The sequence below is a fragment of the Musca vetustissima genome, unplaced genomic scaffold, assembly GCF_032173495.1.
Source record: "Musca vetustissima isolate MV318-11 ecotype Yass unplaced genomic scaffold, APGP_CSIRO_Mvet_v1 utg876849, whole genome shotgun sequence".
In the NCBI taxonomy this organism is placed as follows: Eukaryota; Metazoa; Arthropoda; class Insecta; order Diptera; family Muscidae; genus Musca; species Musca vetustissima.
The window spans coordinates 4,129-23,194 of NW_026877878.1; the positions used below are offsets into that span (position 1 = coordinate 4,129).

Consider the following 19,066-nt stretch of genomic DNA (forward strand, 5'->3'; position numbering starts at 1 on the left):
AATTGATTTGAAATATTTTAATATATGCCGGAACATGGCTGAAAAAAATATATATAAAAAATATGGAAAATAGTCATTAAAAAACAATAAAAAATAATATATGATGATTTTTTAAAGAAATTAAAAAAAAAAACAAATAAAAACTTGTTGGTCTGAAAAGTTTTGGTCGATTTTTACCTAAAATTTTGTATTAACATAATAATAAAAAAATATAAAAATTTCAAATTTAAAATAAAATATTTTTTTTAGTATTTTGTAGTAATGGTAAAATTAATGGTCGATCTTACCTAACATTTTAAAATTGTAATAAAATATATTTTTTTTTTTGAATATTTTAAATTAAAATAATAATAATTTATTTGCATTGTTTATTCGTTATAATTTTGTCTTTTTTTATTTCAAATTTTATTTTTATTATTATTAAATATTTATATATAATTATTATGTTTATAAATATTTGTATTGAAACTTTTATTTTCCTTCATATGTAGAATTACGTTCCAAGCTATTTTCTGAGTATTTATATATTTTTTACAATATTTATATATATTTTAAAATAATTTATTTTAAAAAATTAATTTTTTTATTTAAATTATTTTTTTAAATTAAATTATAGTTGAATATTTTTTTGTCTCTTAATATGAAGTGATGTCTTTTTTCCTGGATTTGTATTTGGTTTTCTATTATTAATCTCTTCATGTTGTTGTTTATTATTAATCTCTTCATGTTGTTGTTGTTTTTTTATTATTAGTATTTTTTATTAAATGTATATCACCATTATTTTTATTGTTATACAAAAATAGATAGTTATATGTGTAGAGGGCTGGGGGAGGGGTGTCTTATTGTTGATATAGAGGGAATTCTAGAGAGAGACAGAGTTTACGGATTAAGATTTATTATTTTTAGACTGTTATTGTTATGATTTATTATTTTATTAGGTTGTAATTTGAAATTGACCTTTATTGAAATTTGGAAAAAAAATATATTTTATAGAAATATATTTTTTGAGGTTAGTTTGAAATTAAAAAAAAATAAATATTTATGTCACTAAAGAACTTAAAATTAGCAATAAAATATTAATATACTTAATACAAATAATTCTTTTGCTTAATATTTGGTAACAAATTTGTGTTATAGATTGCATTTTATTTAAAAAAATATTTTTTTAATTTTTTTTTTTTTTTTTTGAGGTTATGTGTAAACTATAGAAACAAATATTAGTTAACTATTTTGTGAGATTGGCAATAAATTACCGAAAATAAAGCAGAAAAGAAAATAAGAAATAATAAATTTTTTTTAGAAAAAAAAAATTTCTTTAAAAAAATTTTTTTCAAAAAATTTTATTTTTTCCAAAAATCCATCCATTCTAACACAACTCATTCTAGTTCAAATGTAAAACTCTATGCAAAATTTCATCACAATCGAACAAATTTTGACCATTTGGTATTCGATTTACCTAAAATCGGATGAAAATATATGTGGGAGCTATATCGAAATCTGAAGCGATTTCAACAAAATTTAATACACATCATTCTAGACCTAATTCTTGACACTGTACCAAATTTCATCAAAATCGGTCAATCTTTGGCTCTTTGGTGCCCGATTTACATGAAATCGGATGAAAATATATATGGGAGCTATATCGAAATCTAAAGCGATTTCTATAAAACTTCACACATTTCATTCTGGTCCAAATCCAATACATTGTACAAAATTTCATCGCAATCGGACAAAATTTGGCCATTTGGTATCCGATTTACATGAAATCACATGAAAATATATATGGGAGCTATATCGAAATCTGAATAGATTTCAATAAAATTTAACACGCATTATTCTAGTCTTAATTCTTCTGTACGCTGTGCAAAATTTCATCGTTATCGGAAACATTTTGGCTCCTTGGTGCCCGATTTCCATAAAATCGGATGAAAATATATATGGGAGCTATATCTGAATCTGAAGCGATTTCAATAAAACTTAAAACACATCATTCTAGACCCAAATCAGTATTCCATGCAAAGTTTCAAGGCAATCGGAAAAACATTGGCTATTTGGTACCCGATTTACATGAAATCCGATGAAAATATATATGAGAGCTATATCGAAATCTGAAGCGATTTCAACAAAACTTAATACGCATCATTCTAGACCCAAATCAGTATTCCATGCTAAGTTTCAAGGCAATCGGACAAACATTGGCTATTTGGTTTCCTTAAAATCGGCGGAAAATATATATGGGAGCTATATCTAAAACTGAACCGATTTCTATGAAATTTCATACACATCATTCTAGTCTTAAATCATTAACCTGTACCAAATTTCATCGCAATCGAACCAACTTCGGCTCCTTGATGCTCGATTTACATGAAACCGGATGAAAATATATATAGGAGATATATCGAAATTTAAAGCGATTTCAATAAAATTCAACACACCTTATGCCAGTCCCAATTCAGTACTCCATGCTAAATTTCATGGCAATCGAACAAAATTTGGCCATTTGGTGGCCGATTTTCAAAAAATCGGATGAAAATATATATGGGAGCTATATCGAAATCTGAAGCGATTTCAACCAAATTCAACACACCGTATGTCAGTCTCAATTCAGTACTCCATGCTAAATTTCATGGCAATCGAACAAAATTTGGCCATTTGGTGGCCGATTTTAAAAAAAATGGATGGAAATATATATGGAAGCTATATCGAAATCTGAAGCGATTTCAATAAAACTTAACACACATCATTCTAGACCCAAATCAGTATTCCATGCTAAATTTCAAGGCAATCGAACAAACTTTGTCCATTTGGTATCCGATTTACATGAAACCCGATGAAAATATATATGAGAGCTATATCGAAATATGAAGCGATTTGCACAAAATTTAATACACATCATTCTAGACCTAATTCAGTAAGCTGTGCCAAATTTCATCGCAATCGAACCAACTTCGGCTCCTTGGTGCTCGATTTACATGAAATCGGATGAAAATATATATGAGAGGTATATCGAAATCTGAAGCGATTTGCACAAAATTTAATACACCTCATTCTAGACCTAATTCTTGACTCTATACCAAATTTCATCACAATCGGACAAACATTGGCCATTTGGTGCACGATTTACATGAAATCGAATGAAAATATACATGGGACCTACATCTAATTCCGAACCGATTCCAATAAAATTTCAGACACATCATTATCGACCCAAATCAGTACTCTGTGTAAAATTTCTTGGCCATCGGACAAACTTTGACTACTTGGTGCCCGATTTCCATAAAATCGGATGAAAATATATATGGTAGCTATATCTAAACCTGAATCGATTCTCATTACTTTCATTAGGGTTAGTCCCCGGGCCAAAAGAATGAGCTGTGCCAAATTTCATTACGATTGGACAAGGTATGGATTTTCAAAAAAAAAAAATATTCTACACCTTGGGTAGAACTTTAAAAAATCCACGCCCGCGAAGACCCCTAAAAAATATTCTTTAAAAAATCTACGCCTTGGATAGATCCCTTAAAAATATTTTTTTGAAAAATCTACGCTTTGGGTAGATCTTTATAAAATATTTTTTATAGCATTAAAACATTTTTTAAATATATTTTTTTAGGAATTAACACAAGGCTTGAATTTAAAAAAAATACAATCTCAAAATAAATTTTATAGATTATTAAAATTTGTGCTGGTTTCTTAGAATATTGAAATATTGAAGGTTTAATTGGGACTATAGGTTAGATTAAGATTAAGAAAGGGGGGTATTATTTTTTATTAAAAATTTTTTGGTTTATTAATCAGATTTCTTGATTAAAATAAATAAAGGGATTGGGTGATGACTAAATTTGTTTTTATACAAATTTGACAAGATTGTTTGAGAACAATATTTTTTTGGCAGGTAGAGGAAATAAAATTTTTAAAATTAATTTTTTAAAAAATAGATATTTTACCCCTGACCTATCAATCAAATCAATTCTAAAACAATCTTGATATATTGAACATTAGAATAAAAATAAAGGAACCAAAGATTCGAGAGAAAAAATAAGAATTAAAAAATATTAAAATTAAAAAGAAAACAAATTAAAAATAATAAAAATTGCAGAGGAAATTAAATAAGCGTTTGAAATAATATAAAGCTAATCTATTTTTTTTTAAATTACACACTACTACATTTAGACTGAGAATTAATACAAAGCTTATTATCAATATTTAGAAATTCTAATAAGGATTTTTTATAAATACACAATATGCAAACAAAATCACAACAAATTAAAAATTAAAAAAAATATATATATGCATATTTATATAGCATTAGAATCTCAGTATTGAATTATGTATAATATATAGCCTCAAAACACACGCACATACAAACATAATGCCCTGAATTGAATGATCTTCTTCCTTTTGGTTCGTTAAGATAAAACAAATAAATACAATTTAAAATTAAACATTAAAATAACAAAAATACTTTCCAAAAAAATTAAATTAAATTAAAAAAATAATTTTCAAATAAGAACACACACACTTAAACATTATTATTAAATAAAAAATTATATTATTCTAATTTTTGTGATGCCAAGATCGAGGTGGAGGAGTGGGGGCTTTCTAAATTGGAAGTAACTGCTGATGATGTTGTTGTTGTCGATGATGATGTGATAGTGTTGTTGTCATTTGTTGTTGTACTTGAGCTTTGACCATTAATTTTGGCCTTTAATTTATCTGCAGCAGGTTGTCGCATATGTACACTGAAACAAATCCGATTGAAATGTTCACACATTTGATTGACCACAGCAGCGCCATAATGCCAATGGGCAAGCGTGGTGATCACGAATAGGAAATATAACATGAAACGTTCTAGGAATGGCAGCCACAGACCGAGGGCTATACAAATCACATAGATCGGTGTCATCCAGTGGAAACTTTCACAGCGTGTATTCGACATTTGGGCAACAATCAGGCGGCACTGCAAAAAAAGAGAAAACAAAGAAGGTAAGAATTTACTTAAAAATTAGAAAAAAAAAAATATATATATATATATATATATATTATTTTTAAGGGTCCTACGCAAGGCGTAGATTTTTCAAAAATTATATTTAAGGGGTACCACAACAAGGCGTGGATTTTTTAAAAATGATTTTAAGTGGTACCACAACAATTAATTTTGAGACTCCATATAAGGCGTGAATTTTTTAAAAATTATTTTTAAGGGGTACCACATTAATTAATTTTGAGAGTCCATATAAGGCGTGAATTTTTTAAAAAATTAATTTTGAGGGTCCACATAAGGCGCGGATTTTTTTATTTTAAACTTTTAAAAAATAATTTAAAAATTGTTAAAAAAAATTAAAATAAACTTTTAACACTTATCGAGTTTAGAAGGGGGATTTTTTGGTATGGAGGTTTGATACCTAATGATGGTACAAAATACTAAATTATAGCCATTTCGTTTGACAAGAAGTTCTCAAAATCCCCAAAAATCGGAATTTTTTGTTGTACCGTTATATGGTAGCTATCATAAAAAGTGGACCAATAACGATAATTTTTGCTACAAGCATTTGCAACGTAATGAGTATTCAAAGTACTAAATTATAGCCATTTCGATTGAAAAAGTTCTCAAAATTCGTAATTTTTGGTTGTTCCCTTATATGGGAGCTATCATAAAAAGTAGTCCCAATTCGATAATTTTTGGTAGGAGATTTGCTACCCAATGCGAACTCAAGGAACCAAATTACAGGCAATTCGGTTGAAAAATGTGCCAAAAATATCAAAAATTCGGAATAATGGGAGGTGCCGTTATATGAGAGCTATCATAAAAAGTGGCCCAATATCGATAATTTTTAGTACAAAAATTTGTTGACTAATGAAGATTCGATATACCAAATTATAGCCAATTCGGTTGAAAAAAGGTCCCAAAATGCCCAAAAAAATCGGAATTTTTATTGGTACGTTATATGGGAGCTATCATAAAACGTGAACCGATATAAATAATTTTTGGTAGGGAGATTTGGTACCCAATGCGAACTCAAAGTACCAAATTACAGCCATTTCGGTTGAAAGACTTGACCAAGATCCCCAAAATTCAGAAAAAATAGGGGTATCCTTATATGGGAGATATCATAAAATGCGGATCAATATCGATAATTTTTACTACAAGGATTTGCAACGTAAGAGTATTCAAAATACTAAATTATAGCCATTTCGCTTGAAAAAAAATCTCAAAATTCACAAAAATGTGAATTTTTGGGGATACCGTTATATGGGAGCTATCATAAAAAGTGGCCCAATATTGATCATTTTTGGAAGGGAGATTTGCTACCCAATGCGAACTCAATGTACCAAATTACAGCCAATTCGGTTGAAAAATATGTCAAGAATGCCCAAAATTCGGAATAATGGGGGTACCCTTATATGGGAGCTGTCCTAAAACGTAGACCGATATCGATTATTTTTGATAGGGAGATTTACTACCTAATGAGGATTCAAAATAACAAATTATAGCCATTTCGGTGAAAAAAATTCTCAAAATCCCCAAAAATCGGAATTTTTGGTGGTACCGTTATATGGGAGCTATCCTAAAAAGTGGACCTATGCCGATCATTTTCGGTAGGGAGATTTACCAGCTAATGGGAAGTTAATGTATTAAATTACAGGCAATTCGGATAAAAAAATCTGTCAAAAATGCCCAAAATTCAGAATAATGGGGGTACCCTTATATGGAAGCTTTCATAATAAGTGGCCCAATCTTAATCATTTTTGGTAACGAGATTTACTATCTAATGAGAATTCAAAATACCGAATTATATACAATTCGATTGAAAAACTTGCCCAAGCTTCCAAAAATTCAGACTAATAGGGGAAACCTTATAAGGGAGCTATCTTAAAAAGTGGACCGATGACGCTCATTTTTGATAGGAAGATTTGCTACGCAATGGAAAGTCTAAATACTAAATTATAGCCATTTTGGTTGAAAAAAGTTCTCAAAATCTCCAAAAATCTGAATTTTTGGGGGTACCGTTGTATGGAGAATATCCTTAAAAGTTGACCGATATCGATCATTTTGGTAGGGAGATTTGTTACGCACTGCGAACTCAAAATATCAAATTACAGTTAATTCGATTGAAAAAATTTTTCACAAATATCTGAAATTTCGAATATTTTGGGATATCGTTAAATGGGACCTATTCCAAAACATGGACCGATATATCCCATTTTCAATATCAAGTATTCTTGAAGCACTAGCAATGCTTGTGCAAAATTTCAAAGCTCTAACGTGATTTAAACAGACAGGAATTTTATTCTGAAAAAATGTCGGAACTAAAATTGCCTTTTTTAGGAAAATGTTATTTTTTAATTTCAATTTCTGTTATAAAAAATATATTTTTTCGTTTTATATTTTTTATCTTTTCAAATACCTATTAGTCCCATTTGTCACGTTTTTTTTTATTTATCAATAAAATGTTGTGCCTCAAGAAATACATCGGCTATTTTTCTAGCCTCAAATATGGTCATAGGTTCTTTAGTGGTTGCTGGACATTAAATGAAATCACCTTTGGTGGTAATACTACAACAACACTACTACAACAACAACAAGTGTGATTCATAGTTATCAAAGTGTATACCCAATTGATTTACTGTGGTATAATTAAAAGTACTTGAAAATGCGGCAACGGGTCGTTCGACGAGGTTCGTCACAGAAAAAACCGCAATAAAAAATACAAAATTGTTGAAATAAAAAAATCAATAAAAAAAAATTTTAAAAACTAAAGATAAGGAACGGGGGGTCCACCACAATGAAGTGGATAAATTTCCGAAGAAAATTTTGAGATAGGGAACCGCCAGGAAATGGATAAGTTTCCTAAGAAATGTTGAGATAGGCAACCGTCAAGAAGTAGCTAAATTTCCAAAGGAAACATTTTTTTAAATTACAGAGGCAGGAGGACTTACACTAATATTTGAAAATATGGTACCGCTCAGCATAAACAGCACCCGGGGATCCTTTTCCATAATATCATTGGGTGAGATAAAAGGCCACAGTATAAGTAAAACCATAAAGGCCAAGAGGGGCCACAGTGGCCGTATGGCTTCCTTAAATGTGCGCATTTTACCCGTACGCTGGACATAAGAGCTGAAAAAGAAAGGAGATCAAAATTAAAATCGGAATTTTAAAATTAATTTAGAGCCACTTACTTGTAAATATTCACCACCACCATGGGTGTATTGGCCATGGCACTGAAATGCAGCAAAAATTCCATGGCATTACCCAGCGGGATGCCAAATGGCAGTTCACGTTTCCAAAATTCAAAACCACACCACCATGTGATCAGATACATAGCTGTAGAGCCCCACATACTCAGATCATAGCCCCAGGGTAGGTAGAGGACACCGGTATTATATTTCTCCCAATGGGAAACATAAAAGTTAAAGAACACCATCCAACATACATAGTACATACGTATGGGTGCCACAGAATAGGTCGGCGAACGTCCGAATATACTATACAGACATGTGGGTATCAATACAGCTGTGTACGAATCTAATCCATGATCAAAAAGTTCTCCCAACGGTCCAGAGAGGCCTATGCGCCTTGCCTGTTTACCATCAATGCCATCGAGGGTGTAGGCCAGGAAAATGTTGATGGCCGTACACAGCCATACCCAGGAAGGGATGGGTGTTGTACCATCCAGGCCGGAACTGGCATAGAAATTCCAATCATAATATGAGAGTAGGAAAAAATTTAAAGCTGTACATAGGAATCCGAGGAAGGTCATAACGTTCGGTGCCAGCCATCGTGGAAAGAACTGGAATGAAGAAGAGAAACAGAAAATAAAAATTAAAAAAAAATTAAATATTTTTAATAATTATTTTTAAGGGTCCGACAGAAGGTGGGGATTTTTACCGTTATATGGGAGCTATTATTAAAAGTGACCCAATATCGATAATTTTTGGTAGGGAGATTTTCTATCTGATGAGGATTAAAAACACCAAATTATAACCATTTCAGTTAAAAAAATTCCCAAAATCCCCAAAAATTCGAATTATAGGGGGTACCGTTATATGGGAGCTATCATAAAAAGTGAACAGAATTCGATCATTTTTGGTATGGAGATTTTCTACCCAATGCGAACACAATCAACCAAATTACAACCAATTCGTTTGAAAAACGTGTCAAAAATCCCCAAAATACCGAATAATGGGGTACCTTTATATGGGAGCTATCCTAAAAAGTAGACCGATATCGATAATTTTTGGTAGGGAGATTTATTACCTAATGAGGATTCAAAATAACAAATTATAGCCATTTCGGTTGAAAAAAAATTCTCAAAATCCCCAAATATCGGAATTTTTGGTGGTACCGTTATATGGGAGCCAGCCTAAAAAGTTGAGCTATGTCGATTATTTCTGGTAGGGAGATTTACCAGCCAATGGTTAGTCAATGTACCAAATTACAGGCAATTTGGTTAAAAAATGTGTCAAAAATGCCCAAAATTCGGAATAATAGGGGGTATTGTTATATGAGAACTATCCTAAAACGTAGATCGATATCGATTATTTTTAGTAGGTGCATTTGCAACCTAATGCGAACTTAAAGTATAAAATTATAGCCATTTCGGTTGAAAGACTTGGCCAAGATCCCAAAAATTCAGAAAAATAGGGGTACCCTTATATGGGAGCTACAATAAAAAATGGACCGATATTAATAATTTTTGGTACAAAGTTTTTTATCTAATGAGGATTCAAAATACCAAATTATAGCCAATTCGAATGATAAACTTGCACAAACTCCCAACAATTGAGATTAATAGGGGTACCCTATGGAAAGGGACTGGCGTAAGAAAATGAGATGATTGGCGTACAGGGCGTCTGTATTATAGCCGCCAAGAAACGCGACATGAATTTGGCTGCGGATTTGTGGTTAATAAGAGAATAAAAGACCTCGTCTCCAGACTCACTCCAGTAGATGAGCGAATTGTTATAATCCGCATAAAAACGAAGTTCATAAAAGCGCAACAAAGACTGATGTATTATTTGCGCCCATGCTCCGACCGAAAACAAAGCTCACCAGACCAAAGACATATTTTACGAGCGCCTAAAAACAGCAAATGATCGATGCCCTGGCGATGACATTAATGCAAAAATCGGAAGGGAAAATATTTTTGGCCGTCGCCGTCGAAAAATTCAGCCTTCATGAAGAAACATCCGACAATGGCATGAGGATGATTGACTTCGCGGCAGCAAAAAACCTGGTAATTAGCAGCACCAGATTCAAGCATCTCGATATACACAAGGCCACTTGGATTTCTCCCGATCGAACAACGAGAAATCAAATTGATTATGTTGTGATAGACGGAAGGCATTCATCCAGTGTATTAGACGTTCGATCGATCCGAGGAGCGAATATCGATTTGGACCATTACTTTGTAGCAGCCAAGGTTCGCACCAGTCTTAATGTAGAAGCAAAGGTGCGATCTAATGCAACACGGAAATTTGACTTCGTAAAGCTGCAAACACAACAGGTAGCCGAGGCCTACTCCGCTCAACTTACCCAACTGCTTGACGAAAGCACTCCTTGTCCTGATAATAATATAGAAGCACAATGGCAAAGAATTACCCACTCCCTACAAACTGCAGCAAAATCAACACTTGGGTACCAAAGACCATCACCAAGAAACCCATGGTATGATCAGGAGTGCCGTAATGCTACTGATATGAAAAACGCAGCGTATAGGGCAACCCTGCAGACAGTAGCAACACATAATGTGATGGAGAATTATCGCGAGAAAAGGAGAGAGGAGAAACGTATTTTCAGAAAAAAGAAGAAAGAACAAGAAAAACGTGAGCGTGAGCAAATCGATATGTCAGAATGAAGTCCGAAAATTCTACCAACGGGTAAAATACCAAACCGAAGACTTTGGCGCAGGCACATCCTCCTGTAGAGATGAAGAAGTTACAGGTTACAGATACAGACAGCGTGCTGAGGATATGGAAGGCACATTTTGAAAAACTTCTGGTATCAAATAGTAGCAGTGAAGAGGGGTATCCTCAATAGAGGATACCCAATAATAGATGACGGTATAGAGTACATACCACCTAGCCAAGATGAGGTCAGAATAGCAATCAATCGGCTGAAGAATATTAAAGCAGCAGGTGCCGATGGTTTACAAGCCGAACTATTCAAACCTGGTGGTGAGATGCTGGTAAGGAACATGCACCAGCTGATTAGTACAATTTGGCTAGAAGAATGCATGCTCAACGATTAGAACCTCAGCATCCTGTGTTCCGTGCACAAAAAAGGAGACAAGACAATATGTGCCAAGTATGGAGGAATAAGTCTCCTTCCCATTGCATATAAAGTGCTGGATTACTGTGCGAACGATTGAAGCCAATGGTCAATGACATTATTGGACCATACCAATGCGGCTTCAGACCTGGCAAATCCATATAAAGCCGCATTCGATAGCCCTATCCGTTCAGAGGTGTATAAAGCCATGTCTGCATTTGGCATTCCTGCGCCAAATCCTGAAAAAAACCCACGAAAAACACATCGACACATTTCACCTATTCGTCGACTATAAAGCCGCCTTCGATAGCCCTATCCGTTCAGAGGTGTTTAAAGTCATGTCTGCTTTTGGCATTCATGCAAAATTAATCCGGCTATGCAGGATAACTTTAACTGGCACAAGATCAGCAGTTAAAGTCGGAAAGGGCCTCTCGGAGCCCTTTAATACCGAACGAGGATTCAGACAAGGTGATAGTTTGCCGTGTGACGTTTTTAACATCCTACTGGAAAAGGTCATACGAGAGGCAAAAGTGAACAGAAATGGCACTCGGTACACCAAACAACACATGTTACTCGCCTACGCCGATGACATCGACATAATGGGTCGAACATTGAGAGAGGTAACAGCCACCTTTGAGAAGTAGTCTGCCAAAGTGGGTCTGGCAGTAAACGGCGAGAAGACCAAGCTGATGGTATGAACGCGCAAGAAGTCCAGTAGACTCGGACCAACTGTGGAACTTGAGAACTACAGCTTCGAAGATTTTATATACCTTAGTACTGCCATAAACAAAACGAATGACATCAGTTTTGAAATTCGGAGAAGGATAGTGATGGCCAACAGATGCTACTATAGTCTAAGTAAGCAGTTTAGAAACAAGAACTACAGCTTCGAGGTAGTCAAAGATTTTATATATCTTAGTACCGCCATAAACAAAACGATGGACATCAGTTTTGAAATTCGAAGAAGGATAGTGATGGCCAACCGATGCTACTATGGTCTGAGCAAACAACTCAAAAGCAAGGCCACCTCCCGCCAGCCAGACCAAACTCACACTCTACAAGACGCTGATACTACCCGTGTTGATATATGGATCTGACGCATGGGTAATTGCGTAAGCAGATAAGGCTAAAACTCTCCGAAAGATCTATGGGCCGATCTGCGTTGACGGTGAATTCTCCGAAAGATCTACGGCCAATCTGCGTTGTACCAGCTATTATCGAACATCGACATTGTTAGACGTATTGAGCTGCAGCGACTACGTTGGCTAGGTCATGTTGTGAGAAGGGATGAAGATGCCCCAGCCCAGAAGCCATATAAAAGCGAACCAGCTGATGGTTGACGCAGAAGGGGAAGGCCACGAATAAGATGGAAAGACTAAGATCATTGCCGAATATGGTCAAATTGGAAAAACTGCGCAGAAGACCGACGCGCCTGGAAACCTTTTTTAAGCTCGGCTTATGGAAAGAAAGTTCTGGCACAAGCCAACTAACAAGACCACAAGGCGTGGATTTTTTAAATGATTTTTTTTCTAAAAATTATTTTTGAGGGCTTCCACCCTTATGTACCTACAAACACACATATCTACATGTTTCACTGCCCTGCTTATGTTGATTTTAATTGCCTAGATTTGCCAAACAAATGAAAAGCTAAAATAACAACTGCCGAGAGGCAAATATCCTTTCTGCTTGAGCCTTTGACATAAATAGGCCGTACACATGCAAAGCCATGAACAGAAAAACTGAAAAAAAACAGGGGCACAGTGGTTTGATTAATTCCCCGCTGTAATTAATTGTATGACGAATCGTGATTGAAGGGAAACAATTTGTTTTATTAGCACCCAATGGGGGTTGTATATAAATGACGAGATTTAAAATATTTAAATTTTTGGAGGGTGACTATATTTGGTTGGAAGAAAAAAAAATTTTTTTTTCAATTTAATCGGAAGTCATTTCATAATTAAAAGTTTTTTCTTGGGTATCCAATTTTAAAGTAATTTTTTCTATCACATTTAGATTATCTCTGAAAGGTGTCTCAATACTTATTGAGAAATAAGTCACTCTGCTTATCATTTCATTTATTGATGACCCACCACACTTGACTATCACGCTATCTGCGGTCTGGTATTTTTTTTTTCTTTAAAAACTGCCGGGTGATTAATAACATTCATTCGAAGTTACTTCCCACCCCTTATCTCCTAATTATTACGTATTTATAACATTGATATATGCCGGAAAGAACGTGTGTGTGTGAAAATATCACAATTTATTTATAATTACCGCATTCATGGCAGAACACGCAAGGGAATTCCGCAGAAGTTTTTTTTTTTTTTTAATTTTAAAATCTAATTTTTTTATGGATTTGAAAATTTATATAAAAAAGTAAAATCTAGTTGAGTACGGATGGGAAGATTTGCTAACTAATGGGAACTTAAAAAAATATATTTTTTGAAGATTATTGACACGATTCGGACGTCAATAATCCTCAAATACACCTAAAAGTGGATCAGTATTTAAAATTTTTGGTGGGAAGATTTCCTACCTAACGAGAACCCAAAATGTCAAATTAGAGTCAATTCGATTAGAAAATGTGCTTAAAAATCGCAAAACATCGAAATTTGAGGAGTACTTTTATATGGGAGCTACCCTGAAACATGGACCAATATTGATAAATTTTGGTAGGGAGATTTGCTACCCCCAGAGAAGCCTTAATACCAAATTACAGCAAATTCAGTCGAAAAATGTGCCTGAAATCCCAAAATATCGACATTTGAGGGATACTTTTATATGGGAGCTATCCTGAAACATGGGCCAATATTGATAAATTTTGGTAGAGAGATTTGCTACTCCCTAAGAACCCTACATACCAAATTACAGCCAATTCGGTTGGAAAATGTGCCTGAAATCCCCAAAATATCGAAATTTGAGGGGTACCTTTATATGGGAGCTACCCTGAAACATGGGCCTATATTGATAAGTTTTGGTAGGAATGTTTTCTACCCAATGAGAACCCTCAATATCAAATTACAGCCAATTCGGTTGGAAAATGTGCCTAAAATCCCCAAAATATCGAAATTTGAGGGGTACTTTTATATGGGTGCTACCCTGAAACTTGAACCGATATTGACAATTTTTGGTAGAGAAATTTGCCATCCAAAGAGAATACATACTATCGAATTTGAGACAATTCGCTTGGAAAATGTGTCCAAAATCGGCAAAATATCGAAATTTCAGGGTTACCTTTATATGGGAGCTACCCTGAAACTTGAACCGATATTGATAATTTTTGGTAGGAAGATTTTTTACCCAATGAGAACCCTAAATATCGAATTTAAGACATTTTTTTTGGAAAATGTGATTTTGGACACATTCCGAAATTTGGAAGGTACCTTTATATGAGAGCTAACCTAAAACTTGAACCGATATTAATAATTTTTGGTATGGAGATTTGATATCCAATGAGAACCCAAAATATGGAATTTGAGACAAATCGGTTGAAAACATGCTTAAAATCCCCAAAATATCGAAATTTGAGGAGTACCATAATATGGGAGGTACCCTGAAATTTGAACCTATATTGATAATTTTTCGTAGGGAAATTTGCTACAATGAGAACTAAAAATATCAAATTACAACCTATTGTAATTTGCCCAATGAGATCCCTTAATTACAGCTAATGTTTTGGAAAACGTATCCAAGACCCCTAAAATACGAAATTTGATGGGTATAGCTATATGGGACCAACCCCAAAATATGAGTCAATTTTAATCATTTTTGGTAAAAAGATTTGCCATCCAATGAAAACCAAAAAATTTCAATTACAGCAAATTCGGTGGTAAAACCTTCCCATAATCATCAAAATGCAGAAAAATCGGAGTAATCGGGCTTAACCTAAAAGTGGGACAAAATTCATAACTTTAGAAAGGAAGATTTGGCACCCAATGAGCATGCAGAATACCAAATTACAGCCAATTCTATTGGAAAATCTGCCGAAATTCCTCATATATCTAAATTTGGAAGGTACCGTTATATGGGAGGTACCCTGAAACTTTAACCAATTTTGATTATTTTTGGTAAGAAATTTTGCTACCCAATGACAACCCAAAATATCGAATTTAGGACAATTCGGTTAAAAACTTGCTTAAAATCCACAAAAATATCGAAATTTGAGGGGTCCCTTTTTTATGAGAGCTACCCTGAAATTTGGACCAATATTGACCATTTTTGATAGGAAGATTTACTGCCCATTGAGTATACATAATATAAAAATACAGCCAATTCGGTTGAAAAATGGCCCAAATATGATCAATATACTGAAAAATCGGGGTATCATTTAAAGAGGACCATACCTAAAAATGGACCAATGTTGACAATTTTTGGTAAGAAGATTTGCTACCTAATGAGAACCCATAATATCAAATTACAGCCAATTCGATTGAAAAATGTGCTCAAAATCTCCAAAGTAATAGAATTTAGAGGTATGGGAGCCTAAAACGGGACCAATATTGAAAATTTGTGAGGAGATTTGCTCTTAAAGAGCACAAAATACCAAATTGCAGTTGCTTTAAAAACTGGACAAAAATCCTTAAAATTCCGAAATCTGAGGTGTACCCTTGAACGGGGGGCTATAGCTAAAAGTGGACCAATGACGATAATCCAAAATACCTAATTACAGCCAATTAATTTGAAAAACGTGTCAAAAATTCCCAAAATGCAGAAAATCCCGGATACCCTGTAAGGGGGTCTATACCTAAAAATGATCCGATATTGCTTAGTTTAGGTACGAAGATTTGTTATCCAACGAGAACCCAAAATACGAAATACAGTCAATTTGATAGAAAAACCTGGCCAAATTTCTTAAAATTCCGAAATTCGAGGGGTACCCTTGAAGGGAGGCTATACCTAAAAGTGGACCAATGTCGACAATTTTTGGTAAGAAGATTTGCTACCCAATGAGATCCTAAAATACCAAATTATAGTAATTTCGCTTAAAAAACCTGACCAAAATCATTAAAATACCGAAAAATCGGGATACCCTTTAAGGGGGTCTATATCTATAAATGGTCCGATATTGCTATGTTTTGGAACGAAGATTTGTTATCCAATGAGAATCCAAAATACCAAATTACAGTTAATTTGATTGAAAAATCTACCCAAAATCCTCAAAATACAGAAAAATATCCGCTACCCTTAAAGGGGAGATATACCTAAAATTGGACCAATATTGATAATTTGTGGTAAAAAGAGTTCCTACCCAATGAGCATCCTGAATACCAAATTTCAGCCAATTCTGTTGGATAATGTGCCGAAACTCCTCATAAATCGAAATTTTGTAGGTACCGTTATATGGGAGGAACCCTGAAAATTGGACCAATATTGATCATTTTTGGTAGGAAGTTAGGGCATCCAATGAGAACCAAAAAAAAAAAAAATATTACAGTCATTTCGCTTAGAAAACCTATCCAAAAATCTTCAAAATACCGAAATACCGGGGTACTCTTAAAGGGAGGCTATACCTAAAAGTGGACCAATGTCGACCATTTTTGATTTGCTACCCAGTGAGAAACCAAAATATCAAATAACAGTAGAGAAACGTTTTCAAAACCCTCAAAATTCTTCAAATTTGTGTAACGCCGTATTGGGACCACCACGACAAAATAGTGGTCGCAATTATCATTCAATTGAGATGAAATTTTGTATCGTTCATTTATTTGGTCTGAGGAGAAAAACTATTAAAATTGGTGAAAATCGCTTCAGATTTAGATATAGCTTCCATGTATAGTATCGTCGGATTTAATGAAAATGGTGCACCAAATATCCAACATTTGTTTGATTGCGAAATTTTGCAGAGGGTATTGAATTAGGACTAGAATGAGGTGTGTTGAGTTTTAAGGAAATCGGTTTAGGTTTGGATATAGCTCCCTTGTATATTTTCGTCCGATTTCAGGTAAATGGAGCACCAAATAGCCAACGATGGTCCGATTGCGACGAAATTTGGCACATCGTACCGAATTCAGTCAATTTTCTTAAAATCGGTTCAGATTTTAATATAGTTTCCATATATATATTCCGCCGATTTCATGTAAATGGTGCACAAAAGCTTTAAATTTTGTCCGATTTCGACGAAATTTTGTACAGTGCACTAAATCAGGACTAGAATGACGTGTATTAATTTGTATTAAAATCGCTTCATATTTAGTCCGATTGCGACGAAATTTTGCAGAGGGTACCGAATTAGGACTAGAATGAGGTATGTTAAATTTTATGGAAATCGGTTTAGTTTTGGATATAGCTCCCATATATATTTGCATCCGATTTCAAATAAATTGGGCACCAAAGCTCCGAATTTTGTCCGATTGGCACGAAATTTTGCAGAGGGTACAGAATTAGGACTAGAATGCGGTATGTTAAATTTTATGGAACTCGGTTTAGTGTTGGATTTAGCTCCCTTGTATATTTTCCGCCGATTTCAGATAAATGGAGCACCAAATAGCCAACGATGGTCCGATTGCGACGAAATTTGGCACATCGTACTGCAATATGACTAGAATGAGGTGTATTAAGTTTTGTTTAAATCGCTTCAGATTTCAATATAGCTCCCATATATATTTTCGTCCGATTTCATGTAAATTGGGAACCAACGCCTCAAATTTTGTCCGATTTCGACGAAATTTTGCACAGCGCCCGAAATCAGGACTAGAATGACGTGTATTAATTGGTATTGAAATCGCTTCAGATATAGCTCCCATATAAAATGTCCTCCGATTCCATGTAAATTGGGCACAAAAGCCTCAAATTTTGTCCGATTTCCACCAAATTTTGCACATCGTACTGAAATAGGACTAGAATGATGTATTTTAAGTTTTAATGATTCGATTCAGATTTCGATATAGCTCCCTTGTATATTCCGATTTCAAATAATTTGGACACCAATTATTCCGATTGAGAGGAAATTTTGCACAGCGTGCTGCATTAGGCCAAGAATTATGTGTGTTAAATTTTGTTGAAATCGCTTCAGATTTCAATATATCTCCCATATATATTTTCTTCCGATTTCTTGCAACCTCTTGTATGTACCCATAATAGTATAAGGTACCCATTAACCGGCCGTCTGACTTTTACACTTTCCTTACAGGATTTTTTAAAATATTTGATTCCTCAAAATCAATTTCAATAGTGTTCGCCTACTTTCCATCGCCACTGTAGTTGTCTTTTGTATATACGATACCCGTGTTTTTTGTAACAATGCCAAAGGAATGTTGTCCGTAGAATATGTATATACTATATATATTTTATATGTGCCTTCCGTCCTTCCTTCCTATCTGCCCTCCTTTTGAAAATCCAACCTTATGATAGGATTTATTGTTTTATAGTTTCACTTTTCCACACATGCCTGCCTCAAATGAGGGGTGGGGTTTGGAGGTTGGGACGGGGGGTTTATGAATTTATTTTGTAAGCACATGTTTGCTGCACATATTTACCTTGACAATCCAATTCCAAAAGGGATGCATAACATAAACACTCAACGGTGAGGTATCGCGTGCGCTATACTGTTAAAGAAAAAAAGGAAGAAGAAGAAGAAAACAGATAAGCATTAATAAAAAAATTATGAATAAAACATTAGATGGTTTAGAACAACAACAAAAGTACAAAAAGGAATAAAAAACAACTATCTTTCATGGGTATTCAAGCATAGGTTCGGAACTAATATATAGGACCATATGAATAGAATATGAAAAAATACAAAAAAAAAATAATTTAAAAAATCCACGCCTTATATAGGACCATAAAAAA

General features: G+C 34.0%; 1 protein-coding gene across 1 annotated transcript; it reads right to left on the reverse strand.

Moving 5' to 3' along the window:
- Positions 1-839: 839 nt before the first annotated feature.
- On the reverse strand, positions 840-18,832 carry LOC133322560 (ethanolaminephosphotransferase 1). The gene is made up of 5 exons (XM_061531543.1): positions 18,754-18,832; positions 8,185-8,795; positions 7,942-8,122; positions 4,681-4,960; positions 840-862 (listed from the first exon to the last, which is right to left on the reverse strand). Exons 1-5 carry the CDS (start codon positions 18,781-18,783, stop codon positions 840-842), a joined length of 1,125 nt encoding a protein of 374 aa, XP_061387527.1. The 5' UTR covers positions 18,784-18,832.
- Positions 18,833-19,066: the final 234 nt, after the last annotated feature.

What these genes read in the sequence shown, in the direction of transcription:
- LOC133322560 (XM_061531543.1), bottom strand. Translation starts at nt 18,783, where the DNA reads ATGCATCCCTTTTGGAATTGGATTGTCAAG. An exon ending in TTTGGAATTGGATTGTCAAG is followed by an intron (nt 8,796 to 18,753) that starts GTAAATATGTGC and finishes TCTTCATTCCAG; the next exon opens with TTCTTTCCACGATGGCTGGC. An exon ending in AATTAATGGTCAAAGCTCAA is followed by an intron (nt 863 to 4,680) that starts GTACAACAACAA and finishes GTCTCTCTCTAG; the next exon opens with AATTCCCTCTATATCAACAA.